Source organism: Trichoderma atroviride, chromosome 3, assembly GCF_020647795.1.
Source record: "Trichoderma atroviride chromosome 3, complete sequence".
NCBI classification, from domain to species: Eukaryota; Fungi; Ascomycota; class Sordariomycetes; order Hypocreales; family Hypocreaceae; genus Trichoderma; species Trichoderma atroviride.
In genome coordinates this window covers 5,442,115-5,465,905 of record NC_089402.1, presented here as the reverse complement: position 1 = coordinate 5,465,905, position 23,791 = coordinate 5,442,115, and the positions used below count along the sequence as shown (strand labels likewise).

General features: G+C 47.6%; 6 protein-coding genes across 7 annotated transcripts; 4 read left to right on the top strand and 2 right to left on the bottom strand.

Annotated features, from left to right (window-relative positions):
* Positions 1–2,589: 2,589 nt before the first annotated feature.
* On the top strand, positions 2,590–5,381 carry TrAtP1_007132 (uncharacterized protein; the record flags this gene model as incomplete). The annotated part of the gene is made up of 2 exons (XM_066113396.1): positions 2,590–2,738; positions 2,900–5,381. The coding sequence occupies 2 exons, from the start codon at positions 2,590–2,592 to the stop codon at positions 5,379–5,381; spliced, it is 2,631 nt and encodes an 876-aa protein (XP_065969482.1).
* Positions 5,382–5,672: 291 nt separating this feature from the next.
* Positions 5,673–9,393, bottom strand: TrAtP1_007131 (uncharacterized protein; the record flags this gene model as incomplete). Of its 2 annotated transcripts, XM_066113395.1 has the most annotated exons (10): positions 9,324–9,393; positions 8,685–9,247; positions 8,303–8,622; positions 8,071–8,229; positions 7,965–7,990; positions 7,785–7,889; positions 7,564–7,720; positions 6,919–7,461; positions 6,417–6,842; positions 5,673–6,113 (listed from the first exon to the last, which is right to left on the bottom strand). In XM_066113395.1, the coding sequence occupies exons 2-10, from the start codon at positions 8,926–8,928 to the stop codon at positions 5,673–5,675; spliced, it is 2,421 nt and encodes an 806-aa protein (XP_065969480.1). In that variant the 5' UTR covers positions 8,929–9,247; positions 9,324–9,393. The 2 variants fall into 2 exon arrangements, with proteins under 2 accessions (XP_065969480.1, XP_065969481.1); XM_066113394.1 differs by having other exon boundaries at positions 8,303–9,247.
* A 3,582-nt stretch (positions 9,394–12,975) lies between these two features.
* TrAtP1_007130 (uncharacterized protein) lies at positions 12,976–15,268 on the top strand. The gene is made up of 3 exons (XM_014082089.2): positions 12,976–13,880; positions 13,961–14,227; positions 14,286–15,268. Exons 1-3 carry the CDS (start codon positions 13,621–13,623, stop codon positions 15,064–15,066), a joined length of 1,308 nt encoding a protein of 435 aa, XP_013937564.2. The 5' UTR covers positions 12,976–13,620; the 3' UTR covers positions 15,067–15,268.
* A 1,175-nt stretch (positions 15,269–16,443) lies between these two features.
* Positions 16,444–18,704, top strand: TrAtP1_007129 (uncharacterized protein; the record flags this gene model as incomplete). The annotated part of the gene is made up of 7 exons (XM_066113393.1): positions 16,444–16,547; positions 16,643–16,837; positions 16,894–17,023; positions 17,083–17,498; positions 17,551–18,091; positions 18,152–18,231; positions 18,290–18,704. 7 exons carry the CDS (start codon positions 16,444–16,446, stop codon positions 18,702–18,704), a joined length of 1,881 nt encoding a protein of 626 aa, XP_065969479.1.
* A 262-nt stretch (positions 18,705–18,966) lies between these two features.
* On the bottom strand, positions 18,967–21,202 carry TrAtP1_007128 (uncharacterized protein). The gene is made up of 2 exons (XM_014082091.2): positions 20,421–21,202; positions 18,967–20,351 (listed from the first exon to the last, which is right to left on the bottom strand). The coding sequence occupies exons 1-2, from the start codon at positions 20,872–20,874 to the stop codon at positions 18,979–18,981; spliced, it is 1,827 nt and encodes a 608-aa protein (XP_013937566.2). The 5' UTR covers positions 20,875–21,202; the 3' UTR covers positions 18,967–18,978.
* Positions 21,203–21,297: 95 nt separating this feature from the next.
* TrAtP1_007127 (uncharacterized protein) lies at positions 21,298–23,597 on the top strand. Its single transcript, XM_014082092.2, has 5 exons — positions 21,298–21,792; positions 21,862–22,119; positions 22,195–22,512; positions 22,575–23,037; positions 23,091–23,597. The coding sequence occupies exons 1-5, from the start codon at positions 21,710–21,712 to the stop codon at positions 23,508–23,510; spliced, it is 1,542 nt and encodes a 513-aa protein (XP_013937567.2). The 5' UTR covers positions 21,298–21,709; the 3' UTR covers positions 23,511–23,597.
* Positions 23,598–23,791: the final 194 nt, after the last annotated feature.

Sequence of the window (23,791 nt, the reverse complement as noted above, 5' to 3'; positions counted from 1 at the left end):
TATTCATGTAACGATGAGCTATACTGTCACTCGTAGTAGGAATTGGTGGATTTCTGGTATCTTGTAGGATTCTGGATCCTCCGTCAGCAAGATTTCAAATGTAGCAAGGTGGCCAACACTTTACACATCTAGGAATAGCCAAGTGGAAATACCGGTCTTTATACGAGATCCTGGTTATACTTTGGGTTTCTCGTGTTGGTGAATACTGTTTCTATTTGCCTCATATATTGGCATAGTATCATGAATAGTAAATAACAAGACATTTATTTTGGAAAATTACGTTCGAACATACGCAAATCAGTTCTCGAAGCCTCCAGTAGGCAAAAAAAGACCTTTCCCCTACTTCCTAAAATCTGAAGTACAGATATTACTAGGAGCTAGTGAAGAATACTAGCCCTTCTAGTCTTTGCCCCGTAAGACTTACATTACCATCATAATCCCTCCTTTCTTTATGTCCAACAGAACAAACACAATATTAACATCTGGAGGTTTTTGTTGTTCTTCTATTTGGTTACGATCTCACTTAATGAAGGGTTGTAGTGAAACAAACAATAAGTATTACGGTTAAGGCCCTGATTAGTTTAGACTCCCTGTCACCTGGCTAGTCCAATGCAACATCTGAACTATTATAAGTTCCGAAGAGAGGTGAACATTACAATTTGGCCCTGAATCCCTCAATTTGAAACAGGTCAAGATCATAAGTTGGTTCTCAATATCGCATTGGAGAATGGGTGGAAAGGTTATCAATCAGTATCTTGCATAGTCCGATGTACGATAATCGTAAAAGTTCAGTGGCCTAGGTATCGATCTCGGGCTCTTTTCCAAGTTAGAAAATAAAACGCGTAGAATCCTCGCTAATGAAAGAGCTTGCGTGGAAAATAATTATAAGGAACGTTGCGGTGCCCTTGGGAGTTACAACGGCTGTTTTCAATTGGGCTACCATCAATGAGAGCTAGGTTGATTTACTATCTTAGAAAGAAAATGAAAGATTGGGGAAGTGTTACGAACCAACCACATAAGGATCCTTTCGGTACGTACCTTCGGCAATACACCGGAAGGCCACGACCAATCAGAATGTGGGACCCCCTCCCTCAGTAGGATACGTACCTACTCATGAGATGAGAACGCAGCTCTGGGAGTGCATTCTCATTAGGTACTACGAGACTTACACTGGTGATAACCATGGAACGACTTACTATATAAGAACCGTTCATTACGCTCATTAGATAGAACTTAGATAGTCAGTCGTTAACATAGCACTTTCAGAAAACAATCAGATTGGTTATTCATAACCTTGTTAGCTACGTGATTACATCGCTCATCAGATCTCTCGCATCTCTCTGCCAACATAAACCAACGCCTTGGCTTACAGATTGGGAACCTACCCTATACCTAAGTACGATAGTATAGGTCAGGACGTCACAGGAAGAGAGGGAGAAATAGGTTACGACCCAGTGAGGCTGATTGTTAATAAGCAGATAGTCGTATTACAATCATTGCTATAACTGCAATCATGAATCAGGCATCTTGCCATGATCGGCGCAATAATACGGCGGAACACTTTGGTGTCGACATGAAGATTCATAGAAGGGCTTAAAAAAGTACAATTGGTATTAAAATGCCTTTTTGTATCTCTTTAGTACTTAATTAGCGAGCTCCTGGATATTGATGTTCATTTGATACATGATGTATAAAATTATTTGAGATTATGAATCAAATTCTGTGAGCTATTGTGATTATTTCTCTTCCCAGGTAATTTCTGTAGCCTTTACTACTGTTACTGTTATGCTCGATCTTATGATATTGATTTAGGAAGCCTCTGCCGTATTCGAGACTGCCGACTATGTACATGCACCGCCCCATCCACCTTCTATCGCATGCTCAATCTGACCAATCCGCGCTTCCCAGCATCTTTTATAATGATATCCGTTATGCATCCGGTCTCGTGACCTGAATGCATTGTAGAAGTCTAGCAGATAATGCGTGAATGCCCAACAAGGCTGCCTGACAATGTTCAGGAAATCAGGCTACTTAATACAGCCCCGGAATTTTTTTCTTCTCACTTTCACCCTTGTTTTTTTTTTCCTTTTCCACCGCATTCTGAAATGCCAGCCACATCACTTCCGGTTAACAGAGCTTAGAGCATCATCAATATTTAGAGCCTGCCAAACACTCGTATTATTGACGAACATGGATCCTTTGAGCGCGCTAGCGATAGCAACTGCGGCGTTCCAATTTCTGGAGCTTGGCGGAAAGCTATGTATCAAAGCCTGGGAAAAGTATAAACATATACAACAGGAAAGACCTGATGACCAGATGCTTGCGGAAGAAGGAAAAGAACTTCAAACAACCTTAGAGGATTTATCCTCTCAAGTTTCATGGTTCCGGAACGTCTCCAAGGGGATATTGGCGTCTCAACCCCGAACACCGGGCCAGGCACAATTATTGAAGCTATCATCTGAATGCACTAAGCTTTCTAGTGATTTCGAGCGGATCGAAAGTCAGTTGAAGTTACCCAACAGCCGGGAAACGAACTCGGAGATTCATCTGCGCAACCATGTCGGTGCTAGTCTAGTATTGCGTCGAAACATGCCAGAGGAAAAGTGCAGGGACTGTCAAAAGGCAAAAGACGCAGAGGAAGCAAAATTCGAAAAAAACAAGGAAGATGTTGAAAAGATAAAGAGCCAATTGGAGCCTCTCAGGCGCAATATCATGGACGCCATACTTCTATCTCTATGGTACGTTCCTCTGGTATAGTTTCACTCTGTCTATATGCCTCTCTACGCCCATGTATCTGCATAGCATACCTGTTTCAATGCCCTTTCTTGTCTGTGCCACCGAGACATCTTTACCAAGTACATTCTTAATTAAAAAAACTAACGCGTCAATACATTCTTAGGGATGATTCAAAGCGCACTGAACAATGGGAGTTGCATTTCAGTAACCAACTAGACAAGCTCATTGAATTGCTTGGGAGTGCTGAAAGCTCGCTGATGAACAATTCCCTGAGATCAGCATTACCGAACCAGAGGAGATCAACACCAAATGGAAATGATGATGTTGAAAGCCCCAAAGGATATATACCGGAACATGGAACAGCCGTCTCCACAAAGGTAGACGGGGAAGCAGCCAGGCTGAGAATTGCTCTGCAGCCAGTGATTCAGCGCGGAGAAGGGCCAACTTCGCTGATGCTGCTCGCAGAAGACATGGTTCAATATTTTAAAACCAAAGGCGAAGCAAAGAATGAAATCCGCGCGGAACTTGTCAAGGTTCTCTGGAAGAATGACTGGAAACTGGATAATGCTATGGTCTCCGCTAAAATCGATACCACCATAACCGCGCATGCGATAGCCACCGGGGTACAATTCATCAATATTGAAACACGCGAAGAGGCTATCTCAAAAAACTTTCAGGCAACATATTCTTGGATATTTCAGGACGAGCCTCCAAGGAAAGATGGTGCGCCCATGTGGCATAGCTTCCCTAGCTGGCTCCAAGATGAATCTGAAAAGCCTTACTGGATCACGGGCAAACCAGGTTCTGGTAAATCAACTATAATGAAACTCATCTTGCAACAACAGTCCGTGAGAGATTCGCTATCCCAATCGCTAGGATCAATGCGCCTTGTTCTCGTCAAATACTATGCCTGGCTTGCAGGGACGACTTTACAAAAATCCATCGATGGCCTCAAAAGAACTATCTTATTCCAGGCGCTGAAACAATATCCTGAATTAGCACCAGTCTTGGCCCCAAGGCGCTGGGCATTCTGTCACGTGTTAAGAAGCATTTCAGGTCTTCCCGCGTGGGACTCATGGGAAATAGAAGAGTCATTTGACGCATTACTATCTTCGTGTGGAAAGAGCATCAAGCTTGCTTTATTTATTGATGGGCTTGACGAATTTAAAATGCCACCTCTCGAGATCGTTGAATTTATTCAATGTATGATGGCACGCTGCCCTAAGGGACTCAAATTATGCGCTGCAAGCCGACCGTGGCCAGAATTTCACGACAGATTCAACGAAGGGCCAATGCTTGAAATGCATTTATTAACAAGAGAAGATATGGAAATTTTTGTTCACGAAAACTTGAAAACTAACAAAGGCCTCGTTGAGAGAAAGCAATTGGAGCCCGAAGCATCCTCTCAGCTGCTCACAGACATAGTGGAAAGAGCAAATGGAGTTTTCTTATGGGTCTCCATAGTTGTGCAGCACTTATCCGGCCTTTTTTCTGATGGAGAATCAGTATCTCAGGCTCGAAAGTCTCTGGAGGCCCTCCCAACAGACATTTCGTCCTTGTATGATGCCATCTGGGCTGCTATTCGTCCGGAAAACCTTGTCCATGCGTCCCACATGATACAAGTGCTGAGAGCTTATGACGGTCCAATAAGATGGCTTACGTTTTGGACCATTGAAGAATCGAAATCTGCTGAATTCAATACCGACCGCCTTCCAAAAGGTGCCGAACTGAGAAAAGTCGCTTTGAAATCTTTAGCGAGGAAGCTTACTGCTTGCACCAAGTGCATCTTGGAAGTTGGTGGGAATGTAATCAGTGGTGTTGTTGACTTTATTCACCGTACGGCTCGGGATTGGGCAGTAAAGCCCGAAACCTGGCAGTTGATCTGTTCATCGTCTGGTGCGCAGTTTGATCCACATCTGTGTATCCTCAAAGCGGAGATCATGATTTTGCTCCCCGAAACATGGCGGGTCAAGGAATGGTGGGATGGAATAGCAAGAATCTTTTGGCATGCTGGCGAGGTCAACGATACCCTAGAGAATACGCTGGACGTTATCAACAGCCTGCACTTATTCGATCCTTGTTTTAAGGACATCCTTCGATTTAATGAAAGTTATCCTGCTACAGACTATTTCGGACGGCCATGGTGGGGCACTCCGCATTCAATTCTGGGATTCGCTGCACAGTTCTCTATTTTGCCTTACATCAAGTCTATGACGCATACAGATCGAAGTCGTCTATTTAAGAAAGTTCCCTCGGGCCGTTTAGGCCTTCTCGAACACGCAATATTTGGATACACTTACTTTCTCACGGATACCGACAGCTATCGCCCTCAAATCCCGATTCGCCGGAGGTTATCTACCGTGAAATACCTATTGGATCAAGGACTATATCAATCCCGATTGCAGGTAAGAATTGATGAGAATGGCCGTCAAGAACCTTATCAACAACCGAGCCTACAGTCAAGAACTAGTAATGGTCTAGCTTCTTTACAAGATACGTTGCAAGACAAGCTTCGGAGATTGCCTCAAACTCATCCGGAATTCGAGTACTATTCTACAGTGGCAATGTATTTGGATGATGAGTCAAGGAGGAGGTCCATCAGATCACGCATTAGCTCGTGGTTTTCTAAGTTATTGGCATCCTAACATTATTATACCGCTGGTCATCAATCTGAATTCTTTTTATTTTATTTCATTTTTCTTTAAAAAGAAGTTACAGAGTTTAAAGCAAAACATGCATGCAACAGCTTATATACTATCCAGGGACTACACGATACATGGATACGAAGTTGCACACTGCTCTCAAGCGCCTTGAGTTGGCGATAGAATGCAGACTGCTGATACTTCGGACACCACCATAACCGCGCAGATAATCTCGCCTATTTGATTCCACCAGTCATATTACTCGTCCAAAGTTCAAATATAGGACTAACCCAGTCATGTCGCACCCAAACGAAATAAAAAAGCAGCCATTATTGCAGGCGGCAAGGCTATGATGAGAGCCCCGAGCCCCGTCCCGCCCTGGATATCCCCCTTCAGCGTGGTCCACAGCACACTCGCCAATACGCTGGCTGAGATGGTAATCATGAGAACCCAAAATACAGCCTCGCGGTTTGGACCTTCTATGACGTGAATGCCCCAGCCCTCGGTCGCCTCCCCACAGTCCATGACCTTGTTGTTCAGCCTCTTAGGGAGTCGCGGCAGCCAGGTGTAACGGTTCGGGCTGAGGTCACCGTCACCATGCTCGAGATAATGGACAAAGACTTCGGGAGGCATCGGCGGCGGTACGAAGTCGTAGTCAATGCGGGTATTGGGCGGCATCGAGCTGGGCCTGTCGCTTATGGAGACGTAGCCGCGGCGCAAGTTCCAGAGGGTGAACTGATAGGGCTCATGTTAGCGGGTAAAGTTCATATGAGTGTTTAATCAGCGGATTTTCTGGCCAGTGCCTCAAGTTGGCTACATATACAGCATTTCGTGTTGTAAATTCAGCGTGTCTGCCTGAATAGGGTAGCGATACTGGAACAAGGTAGTGGTACTAGAAGAAAGTAGCGATAGTAGCATAAAGTTGTGATAGTAGGAGACATTTGAAAGACCAGGCGGGTAACAATCGCTAGAATGCTAGATATCGTATATGTAGCCAACTTGAGCTGCTGTTTAGTCATTCTCTTAATCAACACTTACGCGAACAAATTCAACAGTCACCGGCTTGATCAGGAAACGCAGCCGGGAACGCACGCCCCGGTACTGTATGTACGCCTTCTTCATTTGCGAAAAGGCCTCCCCGTCCGAGTTTAGGCGTGACATGTCCAATTCAGCCAGTGTTTTGTATATGCTTCCGGTATTGATGCATAGGGCGAGGAATTTGGATTCAGCTATATCAATACTCGATGCATTGGTGCTGCTGGTAGACAAGGCTGTCCTGGTCGAACTAGATCTAGATCTTGAGATCATATGACGCGGACTGATCCCTGTTTCTACCGATTGTTCAGAATCACTCGAGCTGCTTTTAGATGTGTTCTCAGCGGGCATGTGTAATGATAATTCTAGGCCGTCCAAATCCGATGCCTTGTCTATCATAAAATCACCATATAGCTCCACGCCACAGTCCTAATCGTTGAGGGAGCAGTGTTAGCCCCTGCTCTCCTAAAAGTAAAGATTTAGGGTACTGCTATACTGTACTTACGCAAGTCCATTCAATTCTTCTATATCCCGGTTTAAGCCTGGGCCTGAGTATTTTTTTTATCCAAGAAAATAAACGTATGTGCGTCAGATACCGTTGGGATCTCTGTTTAGCTCTACTTGGCGACTGAATGTTTGTATCCGAGATTTGGCCGTTGCGCAAGTCTTTTGATGATGGTTTGTCATTCACTGTGGGCAAATCAGTGCTTTCTTCGCATATCCCAGCTGGATGCCTTGTTAGTTCTTCGGTTAGATGAATAGGCGGTTGCGTAATGGAGGCATGGTCGCCATGTAAATCTTTTGATGGCTGTTTCTCATTGGTGTACGGCGCCACAGCATTCTCTTCCTGCATTCCTTGCTTGGGCGGATAAGGTGGTAGGGCATCAGTTGCTTTCATTAATAATGCCTCTATGGGTCGATCGATCGAAGGGTCTTGCTTCATACGAATCTCCCTTGTAACTCTCAACTCTGCCAACTTTGCCTTCTTCGCAAGGATCTCCAGTCTGCGGGCAGTATTCTGAAGGCTGTTGAGGCCGGTGGACATACACTAAACAAAGTGATGCATGATATATTAGTGATAGAGTTTATGCAACTCGGAAAATATAAGGTGATATAAATATGCAGAGGCATATATATGGGAGAGGCCTACCTTTTCCTCGACAACTCTCCAATCCTCTTCGATCCGAGCTGCCAGACCGCTCCAGATCTCCTTTCGCATGCTCATATACTCTTTGATCATACTCGAACGGCCACTCCAGACCTCCTTTCGCATGCTCATATGCCCTTTGATCATACTCGAAGGGCCACTAACTTCTATTTAGTACTCTTCCTCCCTTAGAATGGTGTTTGAGGTGAATAAGAAAAGCTTACTGTCTCTCTATATGTCGATCCAACAAGTCTTTCCGGTGAAAGACTTTCCCACAACCAGAAACCGTGCAGAAAAGCTCGAGTGGCTTGTGGCTCAATTGATGTCGTCTAAAAAGTCATACTGTAAGCAATCCATTCAGCAAAGTGAGAAAGAGCGAGGAAAAGTAATACGCAACAACATACCTTAAATGTTCAGCCCTTGTGAAAGTCTTTAAGGCAAAGAGAGATAGACCCATGTTAGTGTATGTTTAGATAGTACAAGAGCAAAGAGAAGATGAAGTGTTAATACCTTTGGAGGCCGGCAGACATCACAAGTATGATATGGAACACCCTTCTTGGCCCGACTGACTCTTCCGGCAATGGGCGTCAGCTTGACAGGGTGATCCCCTTGAATGATTCCAGCTTCATGAGTGGTACTTTGGGAGGTCTCGGGGTCGCTAGACATGCACTAGATAGTGTGAGATATCTTTGAAGTAGATGGATGCATTAAGATGAAGAAATAATGAATAGAGATGGCATACCTTTTCCTCGATCACCCTCCAGTTCTCTCCGACCCGAGTTGCCAAACCGCTCCAAATCTCCTCATTCATGCTCACATACTCCTTAGCCAGCGTTTGCATTTTATTAGAGTCCCAGCCATTAGTGCTCCTTCTCTTTATTAACCACTTATGACGCTCGAGGCAGGCATTAGCGGTCTTAGATTGTAAGTAATCCTCCTTAATCTCAACCCAGGTGAGGCCTAGCATATGAGCTATTACCAACAGCTGGTCATCCTCCGGGCTCCAGGATACAGAGATGAATTGCTGCTCCTGTAATAGCTGGGTTTCCGCTCCATCATCATCTGCGCAGTCAGAGAGAATAATATATTAGCACTTGTAGAAAATAGTCAGTTGTTCACCATACCAGGGGAAAATTGCTCTTCAAAATCAACCTCTTCGGTTCCAGCGTGGCGCTCGAGAGATCCCTTTGGGACGGAATATCGGTTTCGTTGCATCTCTTCGGCCTTTTTCATGTTCAGCTTAACGTATTGCGGGTCCTCTTGCCTCTCACTCAAGGCGTTAAACTCCTCGCGCACTCTCATGAGACTGTTGTTGCTCGATCTTGGAGCGAACATCGTACCAGGCCATGGGTCGTTCGTGGTCGTCATCGTACTAAGGCAAGAGCAAGCTTCGGTTAGTTTTACTTCGCAGGTAGCTCGGAGGAAAGTCCTAGTTGACTTTTTCTCTCTGGATGGGAGGTGTGAGAGAATAAAAGGGGGCACCCTTTCGGAGGTTTGTTCCGTGACGAGTTACCTGAATTTCTCCGGGGTTGTTCTTCTGCTGAGGTCCTTTGAGAATGTCATGACGGCTTAGATCTGGATCGTTTTTTCCCTCTTCCCTAAATGGGAAAATTCCACCATATATGCTATAATTGCTTTTTTCTTCTTCCTTCGATGAGGAAGATGTATGAGGTATGCTATAAGAGTCCTAATAACGTAGCAACTAGCGGTTAGCTTCCTTGTCGATGTGATTTGAGTAGAGCCTGGGAGGAGGAGAGGATAACCTCTGGTAAGTGGTCCAAGTTGACGCCGCGGGGCGAAGTGTTGGCCATGACTGTTAATCAGACTTTTTTTCTTGTCTTCCTTTTCGAACAAAGTGCTAACCCTCCGACATAGTAAATACTTTAGAAAGGCATTGGTAAAGGATTCGTAGCTCTGCCCAACAGAATGCCTAAGCACTCGATACATGTATTAAATGCACGCTGATTGGCCACATAGTTATACGGTGAGGGGTATTTCGCATAGAGGAGAAGAGTAATATGCCTTGCAGCCTGCCTTGTGGGAAGCATTAATTAACCTAGACCAATTGATGCATTTGCTACTAATACAAGATACCAGAGCAAATATTTTGTTGCTGATACTAAACATAATCATTGGGGAAATGAATAATCCACACATAGATCTTGCTATAGATATTCATGCAATTAGTTCAATTTTACAGTTTACGAATTGGCCAGTAGATATGCAGTTGAGTGTTAGTCTGACCAGATACATCTGCTACCCCACAACCTTATACTAATGGGTCTGAGCCTACGCCTCCACCTCCATAGATGTTTACCCATGATTGCCTACTACGAGTCCACTGTCTCTAACTTACTCTTCGCTTGAGCTTCATTTCGGAGGGATACATCTGGAAGAATCCTAGCATGTTACGCTGATTATGAACTGGATATCCCTAACGTCTTTTCACGCCCATGTCGATCCTAATATCTACCCTCGAGTATAGTGCGTTTTCTCAGCCTCAGATACAGCACCATTCTTGGCTGCAAATAGTGACGACAGAGGTCATGGGTAGAGGAATGAAAATTCTTGATAACTTCAGGTATACCCATATCATTACTCTTATGATATTACCACAAGCGGCCGTATGATGGCGGCAAGATGCTTAAGATAGATTCGAAACTGGCCTATGTATTGCCGCTCTTCATCTTCTTTTTCCTATGGAGAGGTTAAAAGAGACGCAAGCTAGTGTCTGTTTCTCTTCATTCCCTTTAAACAACAACATCAAGACCTAGTACAGAGATGCAGATTCTTACGCCGAATCAAGTCGAGTAACATTTAGGGAGCGCTGTAGCATACGAACCGAAACTTCAATGGCTACTTTTGTCATCTAAGAGTTGTATATCCATCGCCTCAAACCTTTTCATTTACTATTATCGATGCCTACTTTTAGTCATCTCATACATTAGCATAAGATCACCATTAGTATATAACAAGACATTTAGCTTAGAATATTACATTCAAGCATAGGCAAGTCAGTTCTAGGCAACCACTCTAAATCTTTGCTTACTCTTTTAGCAAAGATCGATATTGTTATAGGACATCCTCACCATCTCTTGTAGAGCAGTCTGAACGCATTAACGATGTGCAAGCTACTCGGTTCACCTAGCGCTGTTACCACTAAAGCTAACTTTGAGTTTCTGGATACTATAGTACCAAGTTAAATGGCTTCCTCTAGAATTAGATATTTACAAATTGATATTGATGACGGTTGTCCACAGCGGCCCCCCCTTATACTCAAAAATTGCAGAAGGAAGAGTTAACGGCTGTGGATGTGAAAGTTAGTGCGCACATTGGATCTTAACAACACGCACCCGGATAATGCTGCTTAAACCTTCCACAGCATTTTACATTAAATTATATATATATCCACGACAAAGAATATGCCAGTGATTTAGTACTTTAATGTTGACAATGTTTGTTTAGGCCAACAGCTAGCATTTGCTTGGCGTCGCGCAGCCTTTGCAGGGTTGTCCGTAAGCTAGAGGCGACGTTAAGCAATATGTTTCTAATATATTTTATCACTCATAGTCCACTTTGACGATATGGTGCACTACATAAGTTGTTTCTCATATCTACACATCTAACAGAGTTCGCCGGTTACTCTCCGTCATATCCTATTCTCCAAACTTATCGATTAGTGGGATGGCTATTAGTACAAAGGAGACAAAAACTGCAGCGAGACTGTGAAGAGCCTAGTCGAATACGGCGGTGTCTGTCTTAGAGTCAGGCCACGCCGATAGCCGGTCCTCTTGGCTGGTCACGATACCGGCTTTTTAGGCATTGGAGACCGGTCTAGGTTGTAGGGGCGTTGTCGAGACACTAAAGCCCAAGGCCATGAAAATAGGCGCACGATGGACAATCTCGACTCTTCTGGGCCATTTGGCATAATGGAACTCGTTGAATATGGTTCTCATGAGAGTTACCGTATGCCAACAATACGAAACCTCTATCGACTACAGACCCTTTTTAATACATCGCTGTCGGCATATCTCACATCTTCGCTATTCATACTAAATCCAAAAATCGCCTCATATCAAAGTTGTGTCGCAAATACCTAGAGAATATTAGTATCGACTTGAGAGCAACTTGTGGAAGCTAGCGAAAGTCCGCGTCGGTGAAATATTGATTACTGGGAGGACCAAACTAGCATGGTTGGCGATCCAGCTCGAGTTTGGTTCTTTTGCTAGTCAAGGTCGCATGTGCTGCTGATCAATTGAATAAGCATATCTGTAATAGAAGGAGGCCTGGGATATTCTGGAATCTCATGTGCGTGTAAGCAGACAAATGTCTAGAAATTATTAGAAAATCTGACGTGGAAATTGCCGCTCGTAAGCCTTGATAACTGATTCGTGGGTTAAGGTCTTCTGACGATGGCTTACTCGAGTTGACCAACTCGTTTCCAAAGGCTGTGAATGCTAGTAATAGACTTATCGATATGGCATAAACGAATTACGGTGCTATAATAGTGATGCCACACTGCGAGTTAGCAAGGTCCTTAGTAACAAGACGCGAGGTGAAGCTTATGCTAGTACAACAGACCTTATTCCCTTCGCGGAAGAAACGGATGAGGGTAGACTCAGCCCCGCGGCCTTTACAGCAAGCCCAATGCCTCCAAAAAGGATAAATTTGAGAAAAAAAGGCAGCCTGTGTGGCGCTAGCTACGCAGAAACGGCATTCAAAGCTTGGAGCGGGCACCAATTACTTTCAGCTCCAAGGCCTGCTGGACCAACCAAGTGATGATTTGCTGACGCACTCCATAAAATCGCTGAAGAAACTGAGAGGGCCGCCATACGCCCAGCTAGGGTTGTATCTCGCTGCCTACTGCTTGTCTGTACATGTTGACGGCAACGCCGCGAACTGCAGAGCACTACTGCAGTTGATGAGGCAGCATCGGCCAAACGAGTGCGTATCCGATTGGCATTCCAGCGTATCTGGCGCCGTGCTAAGCTGCCGGAAAGAAGCATTCGCCATTACCCGCATGCAGCATCGTAGCCACGTGAGGGCTCTCGACACTCTTATAAGTTAGCACGAGGCCCTTTGTACAAGTATACGTGCGCCAGGATTATGCCTGAGCCGGCAGTTGGCTTTTGTATGCTGTACTTGTTCAGAAGCAGGCGTGTCTCACCCAAAATGAGTTTGGCGAGATCGCTCAAGACCGCCATGCCAGCCACCCCCAACAAGCAACGATGCACACAGCAGCCAGTGATTGGCGGGTGGCCCGGCAGCAGCCAATGGAGGGACTCGCCAACGGCCAGATCGTCGGCAATTTTTCCCCAAAGGGCTGGGAGTTCCTCCGTCAGTTGGGCTGAGGTGCTGCTTTCACCGCCCCAGCCAGTGTCGAGTAGCTTGTCGGAGTTTGCAACTCCCGGCAGTGCCTCCTCCATCCAGCGTAGTCGCAGGATCAGGTCCCCCAGAAGCTGGCAGGGCAGGAATAAATGATAGTTTGGCGCCACACCTCGTCGGTGAATTTGAGATTGAAGAAGCTTAGGCAAGATTGTGGGAGCCGTCATAGGGCGAGCCCGGCCTCAGGTTTGCGTGTTCACTTGGACTCTGACCGACACATCAAAAGCAATTCTGAAACCGACAGCCATCGGCGCAATGATTTCTTGTTGTCTGCGCGGTCCTCTAGAGTCTCGATTCTTGCTGCCCTCGTCTTAACCCAGCGCCAGAATGACCGAGCATGGATGCTGAAAGCCGTCGTCCAAGGCCGCGACACAGCTTTGCTGAACTCGTATTCATTAGCTCGATTGGCAAAATCAGCCATAGGAGGGAATTAGTTGACGATCGTCAAACAGAAGCAGTTCCTGCAGTCGTTTGCTCAGACTCTTCGCAATCTTGGCAATATCCTTACTGCCCTCCGCCATCGTAATCGCCGTTACGTGCGCAAACCTACTCTCTCTCTCTCATCATCTCTCTCAAACACGCGAAGCTGCGTGGCGATATACATCAACTACGCGTCAGCAAGCATCTCAGTCACACCCCCCCGCAGATGCATCCAGTAATCAACCTGAACAAGTCATGGCCGGAGGACTCTCAGAGGGGCAGCTTCGTGCCATCGTCATTATTGAGCGTGTATGTTCATCAATATCGATGGCAGGATGCTTGTTCACCATTTCCACGTTTTGCTTCTCGAAATACTTTAGCAAATCCATTAATCGCCTAGTTTTTTATGCCTCTTTCGGCAACTTAATAACGAATGTCGCTACCATGATTTCTCGCTCATACATCGACTCGCCGAATTCAGCAGGTTGCCAAGCGCAGGCGTTCTTGATCCAGACGTATGTCCTCCCAAAGGCCTTTCAATCCATGTCGTGGGACCCAAGCACAGCCAAGGCTAACATATAGTGATGACGCATAGCTTCATGCCAGCCGATGTATACTGGACGCTGGCCATGGCCATCAACGTCTATCTGACCTTTTATCACAAATATGACGCTAGAGCTTTGCGAAGGATAGAGCCCATCTATTTGCTATGCTGCTACGGCCTCCCATTCATACCAGCATTCGTATTCATTTTCATAAAAAATCGAGAAGGAATTCGAATTTATGGACCTGCAATTTCGTGGTGCTGGATATCGAACGAATGGGACGTCCTTCGTGTCGCGGCCTTTTATGCTCTTGTGTGGTAAGTGGCTCATGCATTCCATTGCGGAAATCCTTATTGCTAATGACTGACTCCAAAGGGTGTGTATCGTAATCACGATGACCATATATATTGGCGCTGGTCGTACTATTTACAAAGTACGAAAGCAGGTTTACGTCTTTCAGTCGTCTGACCTGGATCCCATATCAATCGACGAGGTCACCACATCGCACCAATCAACCGATGCAGCAACTCTGACAATGGAGTCCATGTCAGGAATCGAGCCGTCAAAACTGGGCCACAACATGAGCCCACCCAACTATGGCTATGGAGGCGGCTCAAGCTCAGAAACAGCAACAGCAACAACCACAAGACCTCAATCTATCCACGCTGCTACCAACCTTTCCAATCTGTCAAACCGGTCTGATGGGTCCTATTACTATGCGTCATCACCCGCTCATAGAGGCTCAAACCCACCACGAACCGGCGGCCACAACAACGTGGCAACACGAGCCTTTCGCTCTATTCGCCGGCGAAATCACGAGCGAGACAACGCCGCCTGGTCTTATACCAAGTGTGCTCTCTTATTCTTCACGGCCATGCTTATCACCTGGATACCGTCGAGCGCCAACCGCCTGTACTCTCTCACGCATAACAAATCTACCTCCGTACCGCTAGAGTTTATGAGTGTTTTAGTGCTTCCTCTGCAGGGATTTTGGAATTGTCTCGTCTATGTTACAATGTCGTGGACGGCGTGTAAGAATCTGTTCCACGACATGTGGCTGGCTGTGCGATCAGCCGCTATTAGCCGCATGGATCGTATCCGCGGAAGAAAGCCCAGTACCGATAGCCAAGCAGAAATTCCAGAGCAGGCAGTCTGAAACAGCAATGATTATGTCGGTTAGGAGCGAGCTGCAGGTCTTTATGGTCTTGGTTTAAAGGAGAAAAAAAGACGGCTGTTTCTACATCCACAGGTAGAGGTATATATATGAAAGCGACAGGTGGAGGTTTCGCGGTAATGAGTTATGCACGGGATGGAGTTTACGGCGTACAGGCTATAATAGAGCAAAGGGAGGATATACCCATGACGCAGAGTATTAAAATTCCAATACATATACATTGATGGACACACTCTATGGAGAATTAGTAATTGCGGTAGCTAATTGTGTTTGGAGAAAGCAAAAGTCTCAATATCGGCGTAAATGCATCGTGTAGAGGGAGCTGGGGCTGGATCACCGCAACTAACCCGCGTTATGCTCCATAGCCAGTATTTGCCATAGTAAATCACGAGAACGCGCGCTACGGAGTTCGGAGCACTAGCAGGTACCCATGCAGATGAAGATTCTTAGCCGTATATGAACTGGTTGGAGAGCTAGACAACATTAGCGCAGAGGACTATTGGACAAGAGGTTGTGGAGGTCTGAATGCAACCCTTACCGGCTCTGCTCAGCAACACACAGACAGCCACTTGATGGGGAGGGTGTGATTGTCCCTTTTTACAGAACCTCGCGAATATAGTATCAATTTGTGTATGCCAATGGTGCCCAAGTATATGGCCTACGACTGGAACCACAGTCCGCATAGCTTCATATTGCTGTTGTCTGTTAGAACTCGGTGCTTACGAGCTGCAGCCCCTTCTGGACATTCCATTACGCCATTTCTATTCTGCATTCTGTAATCCAGCGTGTCATGCCCAATCTCCACTTCTCCGCTACCCCAGATCTCCATTTATTTTGCTCTCAAGCCCCCAACTCACCCACCTTCATATGCACAATCTCTCCCTGTGAGAAGATACAATGTCAACTGGGTGTGTCGTCTGCCGCTCACGAAAGGGAAGCTGACCAACCCAATGCCATGAGCGGCTAATTCCCCAAGCATGAGTGCTTACAGCCCAACAGGTTCGATGCGACCGCAACTCGCCGGCATGTCACAACTGCACTCGCCTGGGAGTAAATTGTCCGGGATATAGTGACACAGCAGCACTTTTATCGCAGAAGGATGGGTCGCGGCAGCGGCTCCAGGATTCAGTGGATTTCATCTACCGGGCATCAGGGGTAGAGAAGCGGAGAGTTGGATCTTGTGATGAATGTCGTCGGACAAAGAGCCGTTGCTCTCGCACACGGCCTGTTTGCAAACGATGCACGAGGAAGGGGTTTACGTGTAAATACAACGCCAAATACGACGCTTCTGCTTCTGCCGGTATCGATGCCACTGCTACTAGTCCGTCGCCGCAGCCATCAACGGCGGCAGAAACCGGCATGTTAGCAGCCCCTTCCGATGGCAGCGGCCTCGCATCTACACCTGGGAGCCAGTCTGAAACGATGGCTATGCCTCTATCATCGACTCCGCACCATATGCACTGGTATGTACTTATATCCTCGTGAGAGATAAACGAGCAGATATGTGTGCTCGAACATGGTCAATACGAGACGAATGCTCACCCCCTTCCTCATACAGGATCTATTCAGATACTCTGCCACAAGACAAGTTCCACTTGCAGGCTCTGGCCGACCTGTACTTTGATCGGATATCCACGCTTCGCTGTTTGGGGTTTATCCATAAACCAACCTTTTTCCAGGCACTGGACAGAGGCACGCTCAGCGAGGACTTTGGAGAAGCGGTAGTCTATATAGTTGCTGCGCTTGGAGCGAGGTAGAGGCCATTACCATGTTGAAGCTAAGGCTCTTCATTACTAACAATTATGATAGAATGTATCTGCTAGACGATCCCAATCAGTTCAATGATCCATTTCTCGGCGTTCCTGGGGCCGCGTGGGCTGAACGGGCTAGAGACCTTACTATGCGAGAGATAGCAAACCCGTCTCTTTCAACGATGATGGTTTGTGGCCTATATTATCAACCTGATTCAAAATACCAATATCTAACGTTCACTTATAGGCAATGGTTCTCATCTGTGAGTACTCCATTTTCATGGATCAACATGCTCTCGCATTTGTCATCTTTGGATGCTGCGTCCGCATCATGAGATTACTCAGCCTAGACTCTCCGAAAAAGGCCGCTGTTCCATCGGGCCTTGCGCGTATGACGCAGCTGGAAACAGAGAGAAGGCTTCTGTGGTCTTGCTATCTCATGGATAGCTTCCTTGGTGGCGGAGTAGATGGGAACCTGTACTGGAAAGACGACTTCCCATGCGTGCCACTGCCTTGCTCTGATGCGAGCTTCGTCGCCCAGGAGCAATATGCCGACTTTGAGGCTCCAAAGCTGAGTGCATTCGAGCTTTACCCGGACCGTAGCTACCTAAACCTTCGTTCTCATACGATATATCTTGTACAGCTGAGAACGCGGGTACTGAGGTCTGTCGTCCAAGCACAGCTTCGTTAGATGTGCCACTAACGATGTTTCTAGACTCATCAGAAATAGTAATCAGCAAGTCAACATTTGGGATCCTGGATCCCCGTTTCTCGACATCATTCAGCGATTAGAAATTTGGCATGCTGGCTTACCTGAGCGACTGGTGATATCCGACTTCAACGTATACATCCACAAAGAACTCAACACCATTAGCGCTGTTTTCATGCTGCATTTTCTTTACCACTCCATTGTCTGCGATCTAACACGAGTCTCGCTTCCGGGATATGTCTTTCCGCTGTCAGCCGCGTTCCATTCCTGCCCTCAAGAGTTTCGACGACAATGCCAAGAGCGATGTCGATTTCATGCAGACGAGATATCACGACTAGTTCACGCTGGGTTTGGCTATGGCATCCGCGCTTTCGATGATTTGCACAGCTTAATGGCCACATTCGAGTCAACCAAGATCCAAATCATTCACACAGCGACGGCTACGTCGAATTCTATTGACATACGAGAGCGCACGAGCCACAACATCCGTTTGAATATGCGAGCGTTGGATATTCTTCATCTTCAGAAGGATAAATCGAACCCTTATGTCAGTCCACCCCAACCAGTCGGTGAAATCAACAGTAAGATGATGCTGACCAGGCTACAGCACAAAGCCTTAATACCATTACTAGAGAAATTCGACTTTAATAACGTCGTGGCCGAATGGCAAGCTTATCCAAGCCCAATGTTCGTTCTTCAATGTGAATCCCCCCATTCAAAACGGCTGCTAACATTTTCGTTTCAGATCAATGGACTCGGAGCAAGCTGAAGTCACAGGACCAGAAGATGCCGCGTATCTGAGCAGCTTGGCTCCATTCCGACTCGCAAAAGAAGAGATTCGCGCCCAGATACGACAACGAAGAGGGTCTTCCCCCGCAGGAAACGACTTGCCCGACTCTCCAGCCATGGTCCGCCCACCGCCCATCATCTCCTTACCCCAAAAAGACGCCCTTGACGGCATTAGCGGTGCCGATGGAAACGCCGGTCTACTAGGAAGCGCAAATTTCTCTCTAGACCACATGCAGCTAGCATCTACAACACATCCTACACCTCCTGGCGCCAGTGGACTGGACGTAGCGGCAGAGATTCAGGGGGGGACTGGCGAAGGAAATGGTGAATTTGTCAGACTTGTCAGAAGAATACATCCGGATGGCGGGTGAGATGGCCAACTATATCTCCTGGGACATGTCGGAGCCACAGCCATGGTTGGATTTCGACATGAGCTCGAACAATATATGACACCAGTGCCGATTGGACTTGGAAGATGGAAGAAAACGGGAAGTTGTTAGCCTCAACTAAGCATACGTGTAAGCATATAAGCTGGAAGAGCGAAACCACAACTAGCATCTATACGACTACTATCATCTCCAAAAGAGAGAGTACAATTTTCTTAATTTTTTTAGTTACAGCAAACTGCCTAGAGTTCTTTCCTAATTATACAGCTGGAACAATTCCCGCCAGTTCCTTTGGCGTTATCTCTGGCCTTCCAATATACTTGATCCATGCATACGGATCTTCCATCTCGTCCTGCAGAGTTGTCTGCTGCGCGCCCTGAATGGCCTTTGGGTACTCCCCAGCCAGACCAACAACGCCCACGTCTTTTCTATATTCCTCCCACAATGCAAGCATCTCTTTCAGCCTGTCCGGCTCCTTTTCGCTCAGATCGTCTGTCTCGCCCGGGTCTGACACGAGGTTGAACAGCTCCCACTTCTGCGGACCCTTGGGCGCAGGCACATATGTTATCTTCCAGTCGCCGCGACGCAGAGCTCCCGATCCCGCAATCTCAAAGCCTGCCACGTAGTCTTTCTCGTGGATCGGCGACTTGCGGCTCCAGCCACTGACAGACTCTAGATAGCTCCTCCAGCTCTGGCCACGCAGCGACGCAATCTTGCGGCCATTGTACTCTGTGCCGGGGTGTTTCAGCCCGGCAAAGTCCAGCACCGTGGGCACGATGTCCATGACGGTGCAGAACGCATCGGTGATGACGCCCCCATCATCACTGCCACGGTGGCTGTTGATTCCCGCATGAGGCTTCACTACCAGGGGCACCCTGCAGCCTCCCTCAGTAGAAAACATCTTGTACAGTCTCGATGGCGCGGTTGCGGCCTGAGCCCACAGAGGGCCATACCAGACAAACGAGTTGCCCCGGCCAATGTTGTCCAGGCTGTTGTCGTAGTATTTGTTTACATGGGCCATGACGCTGCTGCCAACCAAGGGGGTCGCTTCGTAGCTGGCTCCCTCAGCGCCGTTGTCGCTCATAAACAGGATAAAAGTGTTGTCATACTCGCCCGTCTTGCGCAGATAGTCGAGAACGCGGCCAATGTTCCAATCCATCCGGTCGACCATTCCCGCATACACCTCCATGGCCCTTGCGGAGGCGGTGCGTGTTTCGTCGTCCAAAGACTCCCAGTTCTTTGCCTCGTTCCCTGTCGTAACAACAGGGTGAGCCACTGCATCTTGCCCAACAAGGCCGAGAGACTTGAGTCGCTCAAGGCGCTTCTGGCGCAGCACTTCCGGCCCGTATGCGTACTGGCTCTTGTACTTGTCACACGTCTCTTTGGGCGCTTGTAGGGGCCAGTGCGGTGCGCTGAAGGGGAGATAGGCAAAGAAAGGCTGCTGGCGCTCCTCTTCAGTGCGGTTTTCCAGGTATGAAACCATCCGGCCTGCGTAGCCGTCAGATGAGTACCAGTCTTCGCCAAGTTCCTTCTCGCTCAAGTAGCGATCATCTTCTGCATGTAATGCTCGCGTTGCCGTCTCGAAGAAGCGCCCCGGCTCTGTGGAGGGATCCTGGTATTCAGGCTCATAGGCTGTTCTCCTGATTAGAAAACATTCGTCTCATCCAACCATAACAGGGCTCGCAACTGGTAAGCTCATACCGTAATGATTCGCGCACCCTGGCAGCAGCGCTAGGCTTTTCTTGAAGCCGCGCTTGATAGGCAGATGCTGCTTCTGCAAACCCAAGTGCCATTTGCCGCTCATAACAGTGAAGTAGCCTCCATCAGACAACAGCTCTGGAAGAGCAACTACCTTTTCGTTGAGGTAGCCCTCGTGGCCTGGTTGCCCCTTGTGAGCAGGTGAGCTGCGAACGAGCTCGTATAACTGTCCGAGCCCAGCAATGTGATGGTCCGTTCCCGTCATGAGCATCGAGCGAGTTGGGCTGCAGGCCGCAGCAACGTGATACTGCGTGAAGCGCAGAGATCCTTGCTGCGAGGCCAGCGAGTCGATATGAGGGGTAGCTATCTCGGAGCCATAGCAACCAAGGTCGCTGAAGCCAAGGTCGTCGGCGACGATGACGAGGAAATTGGGTCGAGGGTCCTTCTGGCTGCCCATTTTCGATGTTCAACGCCGGACGGACGATACAAGATAGTATGTTGGGGAGTTGAAAGAGCAAAGCTCAAGAAACGCGCAACCCGTTGACCACAAGACCAATTGGATATATGGAGCAACAACTTTCTTTTTAATCATCCAGAGACTAATACAAGTATGGATCCAGATGGAGTGTACAGCTGCTACAAACTCAAACAGCTTTCCCCAGCCGTTCTTGTCAAAGTCGCGCGTGGCCGCATGGAAGTCGGGGATTTGGCGGAACCGATGTCCCCCAGCTTTCTGGCTCTCACAAAGCGTGGCATACAGACGCCATCCGAATAGTAGTATACGGGGACGCTGCACGCAATAGCAGCATCTCGCCATGAGATCGTGGGGTCATCAACCGTCTCCGCTGTGACTTCTGGGGCTGACTCGCGGCCCTCGCCTGCTGCCGGCTTTCGCACCGGCTTTCGGGGCCCTAGTTTGCGGTCTTCGCTGGCTCCAGGCCTTTTGGCAGCGGACAGCGTCCATGGCGAGTTGATCCATTTGGATGGTGCAATGCTCTACGATCCAGGCGTTCAAGGATTGACGAGGCGACAGGCCAACACAGTTGTGGCTGCAAAACGTTGATGTTGAAACATTCTATATATGTTGTGAATAATCCTGTCTTTCTTGGTCCGGAGATGGTGGCAACATCAGGAGCATCGGGTACGCGACCAAACGCGGTCATCCTTTCGCTGCCAGTGTATACAAGGTCATCTTGATCTCGTCTTCGTCTCTATTAGTTGCAACTCACCTCCGTCTTGGTATCCCATATATTGCAAAAGGCTTTTATCGACTTCAGGGATTGATCTCAAAGATGGCAGTCGATTCAACTTCGGTAAACCTGTCTGCAGGCTACCGACTGAGGCAGTTTAATGGCACGATTGTGTTTATCATGCTGTAAGTGCAATATAAAGTTCCATCATCATCAAACTCAATGCACTCCCTAACTGTTCCATCAACTTATAGGTACATGTGCTCCTGTGCCTTCAACTTTGGCTATGATGTTGGCAACTTTGGCGGCGTCCAGGGCATGCAGAGCTTCGGCAAGCGATTCGGCGAATGTAATGCAACAACAGGCGTCTGCAAGCTGCCTCCATGGCTGTCCTCCCTGATGACGTCTCTTCCCTTCCTCGGTAAGGCTCTGGGTGCCATTGCTTGTGGACCGATTGCCGAGCGATTTGGACGCAAGATGTGCGTCTTGGTTTTGGCTTGTTTATCATTCATGTGAGTCGACCTTTTATCATATCGGGGAAATATATTCTCTTGTTGAAGAAGACCTGCTGATGCCGAGTTTTGCAGTGGTGTTCTCTTACAGACGACGGCGAGGACAAGCGCACAATTCACTGTGGGCAGATTCATCAGCTTCGGCATGACTGGCATGACTATCGTGGTAGTCCCGATTTACCTAGCCGAGACATCACCCAAGGTTCTCCGTGGTATGATGACATCTACGTTGCAGCTCATGATTGTATTTGGCCAGCTGGTGGCCTCTCTGGTTACATTCGGAACGCAGCACATCTCTGGTGATAGAGGCTGGCAGATCCCTGTAGGTCTGCAGTTCATTGCCCCAGCTCTCATCGTAGCATTGCTACCGCTGGTCCCTGAATCTCCCAGATGGTAAGTTCTATTCTCAGTAATGCCCTGAAATTTTCTGTGTAATGTAACGTTCTCTCCCACAGGCTCTTGACTCAAAACCGACTCGAGGCAGCAAAGACTTCTCTTCGAAGACTATACAAAAAGCACAGCGAGGCCGAAATTGACCAGGAGATTGACATTTTACGCCATGCTCATTCCACGGAACAAAAGGGCTCGTGGGCAGAGGTTTTCAACAAAGACAACAGAAAGCGTACCATGGTTGCTGTCATTGCCATGTTTGGCCAGCAGATTACCGGCCAGGCATTTTCCAGCCAGTACTCTGTTGTCTTCTACCAGTCGGAAGGGTACAAGAGCCAGGCCTTTTTGTTCAATATTTTGAGCAACGTCACAGGTCTTGTCTGCCTCATTGCTACCTGGTTTATCATCGACCAGGTGGGCAGACGGCCGATGCTGATGACTGGTGGAACGGGAATGGCCATCTTCCTCTTTGTTGTTGGCGGCGTTGGAGTTGTCAAAAATCCCAGCAACTCCGAGAGAGGAGGATTGGTAAGTCTTTACAACCCCTTTTTCTTGTAAAATTGCATACTGACGGCTGCTAGGTCGCATCTTTTATCTTATTCACTTGCTCCTACAACCTTTCCTGGGCCCCTGTTTCATACGTCGTGGTATCTGAAGCAGCCTCTACTCGCGTAAAGGAAAAGACGAATCTCCTGGCTTCTGTTATTTCCATCATTACCACATTCGTAACCTCGTTCACCATCCCGTACTTGCTCAACGCGCCGTATGCAGCGCTGGGGGCCAAGGTCGGGTTTATCTACGGTGCCATCAATGTGGTGATGGTCATCGTAGCCTTCTTCTTCATTCCTGAGATGAAAGGACGAAGCCTGGAAGAAGTTGACGAACTGTTCGCGACAGGCGTGCCACTTCGAAGCTTCAGCAAAGCCACAACAACTCCCACGGCCACTTACATTGAGGACGTTGACATTCCGAGGAAAGAGCCGGGTTCAGGGGAGGCGTAGGATGCGACGTCTTTAGCAATAGCGGATAAGGGCAGTAGGAGATGGTCTTAATTTTTAATATAGTCAATATCAGCAGCGTAATGAGCCTTGTTATTCTACTTTTGTTGTTTGATACTACCAGATGTTGGGCCAGAGGGTGCAAGACTTGGTGAAGTAGAGCCATCAATAGTAGCGAGATCGTGGCCCCACTAAGGCTGTTCTAAATCGCATTTTAAGAGTCGCAGCCGCCGATACGTCTCCTACCAGCTGAAGAGGTGAAGCTGCACGATGCGCGGGAATTG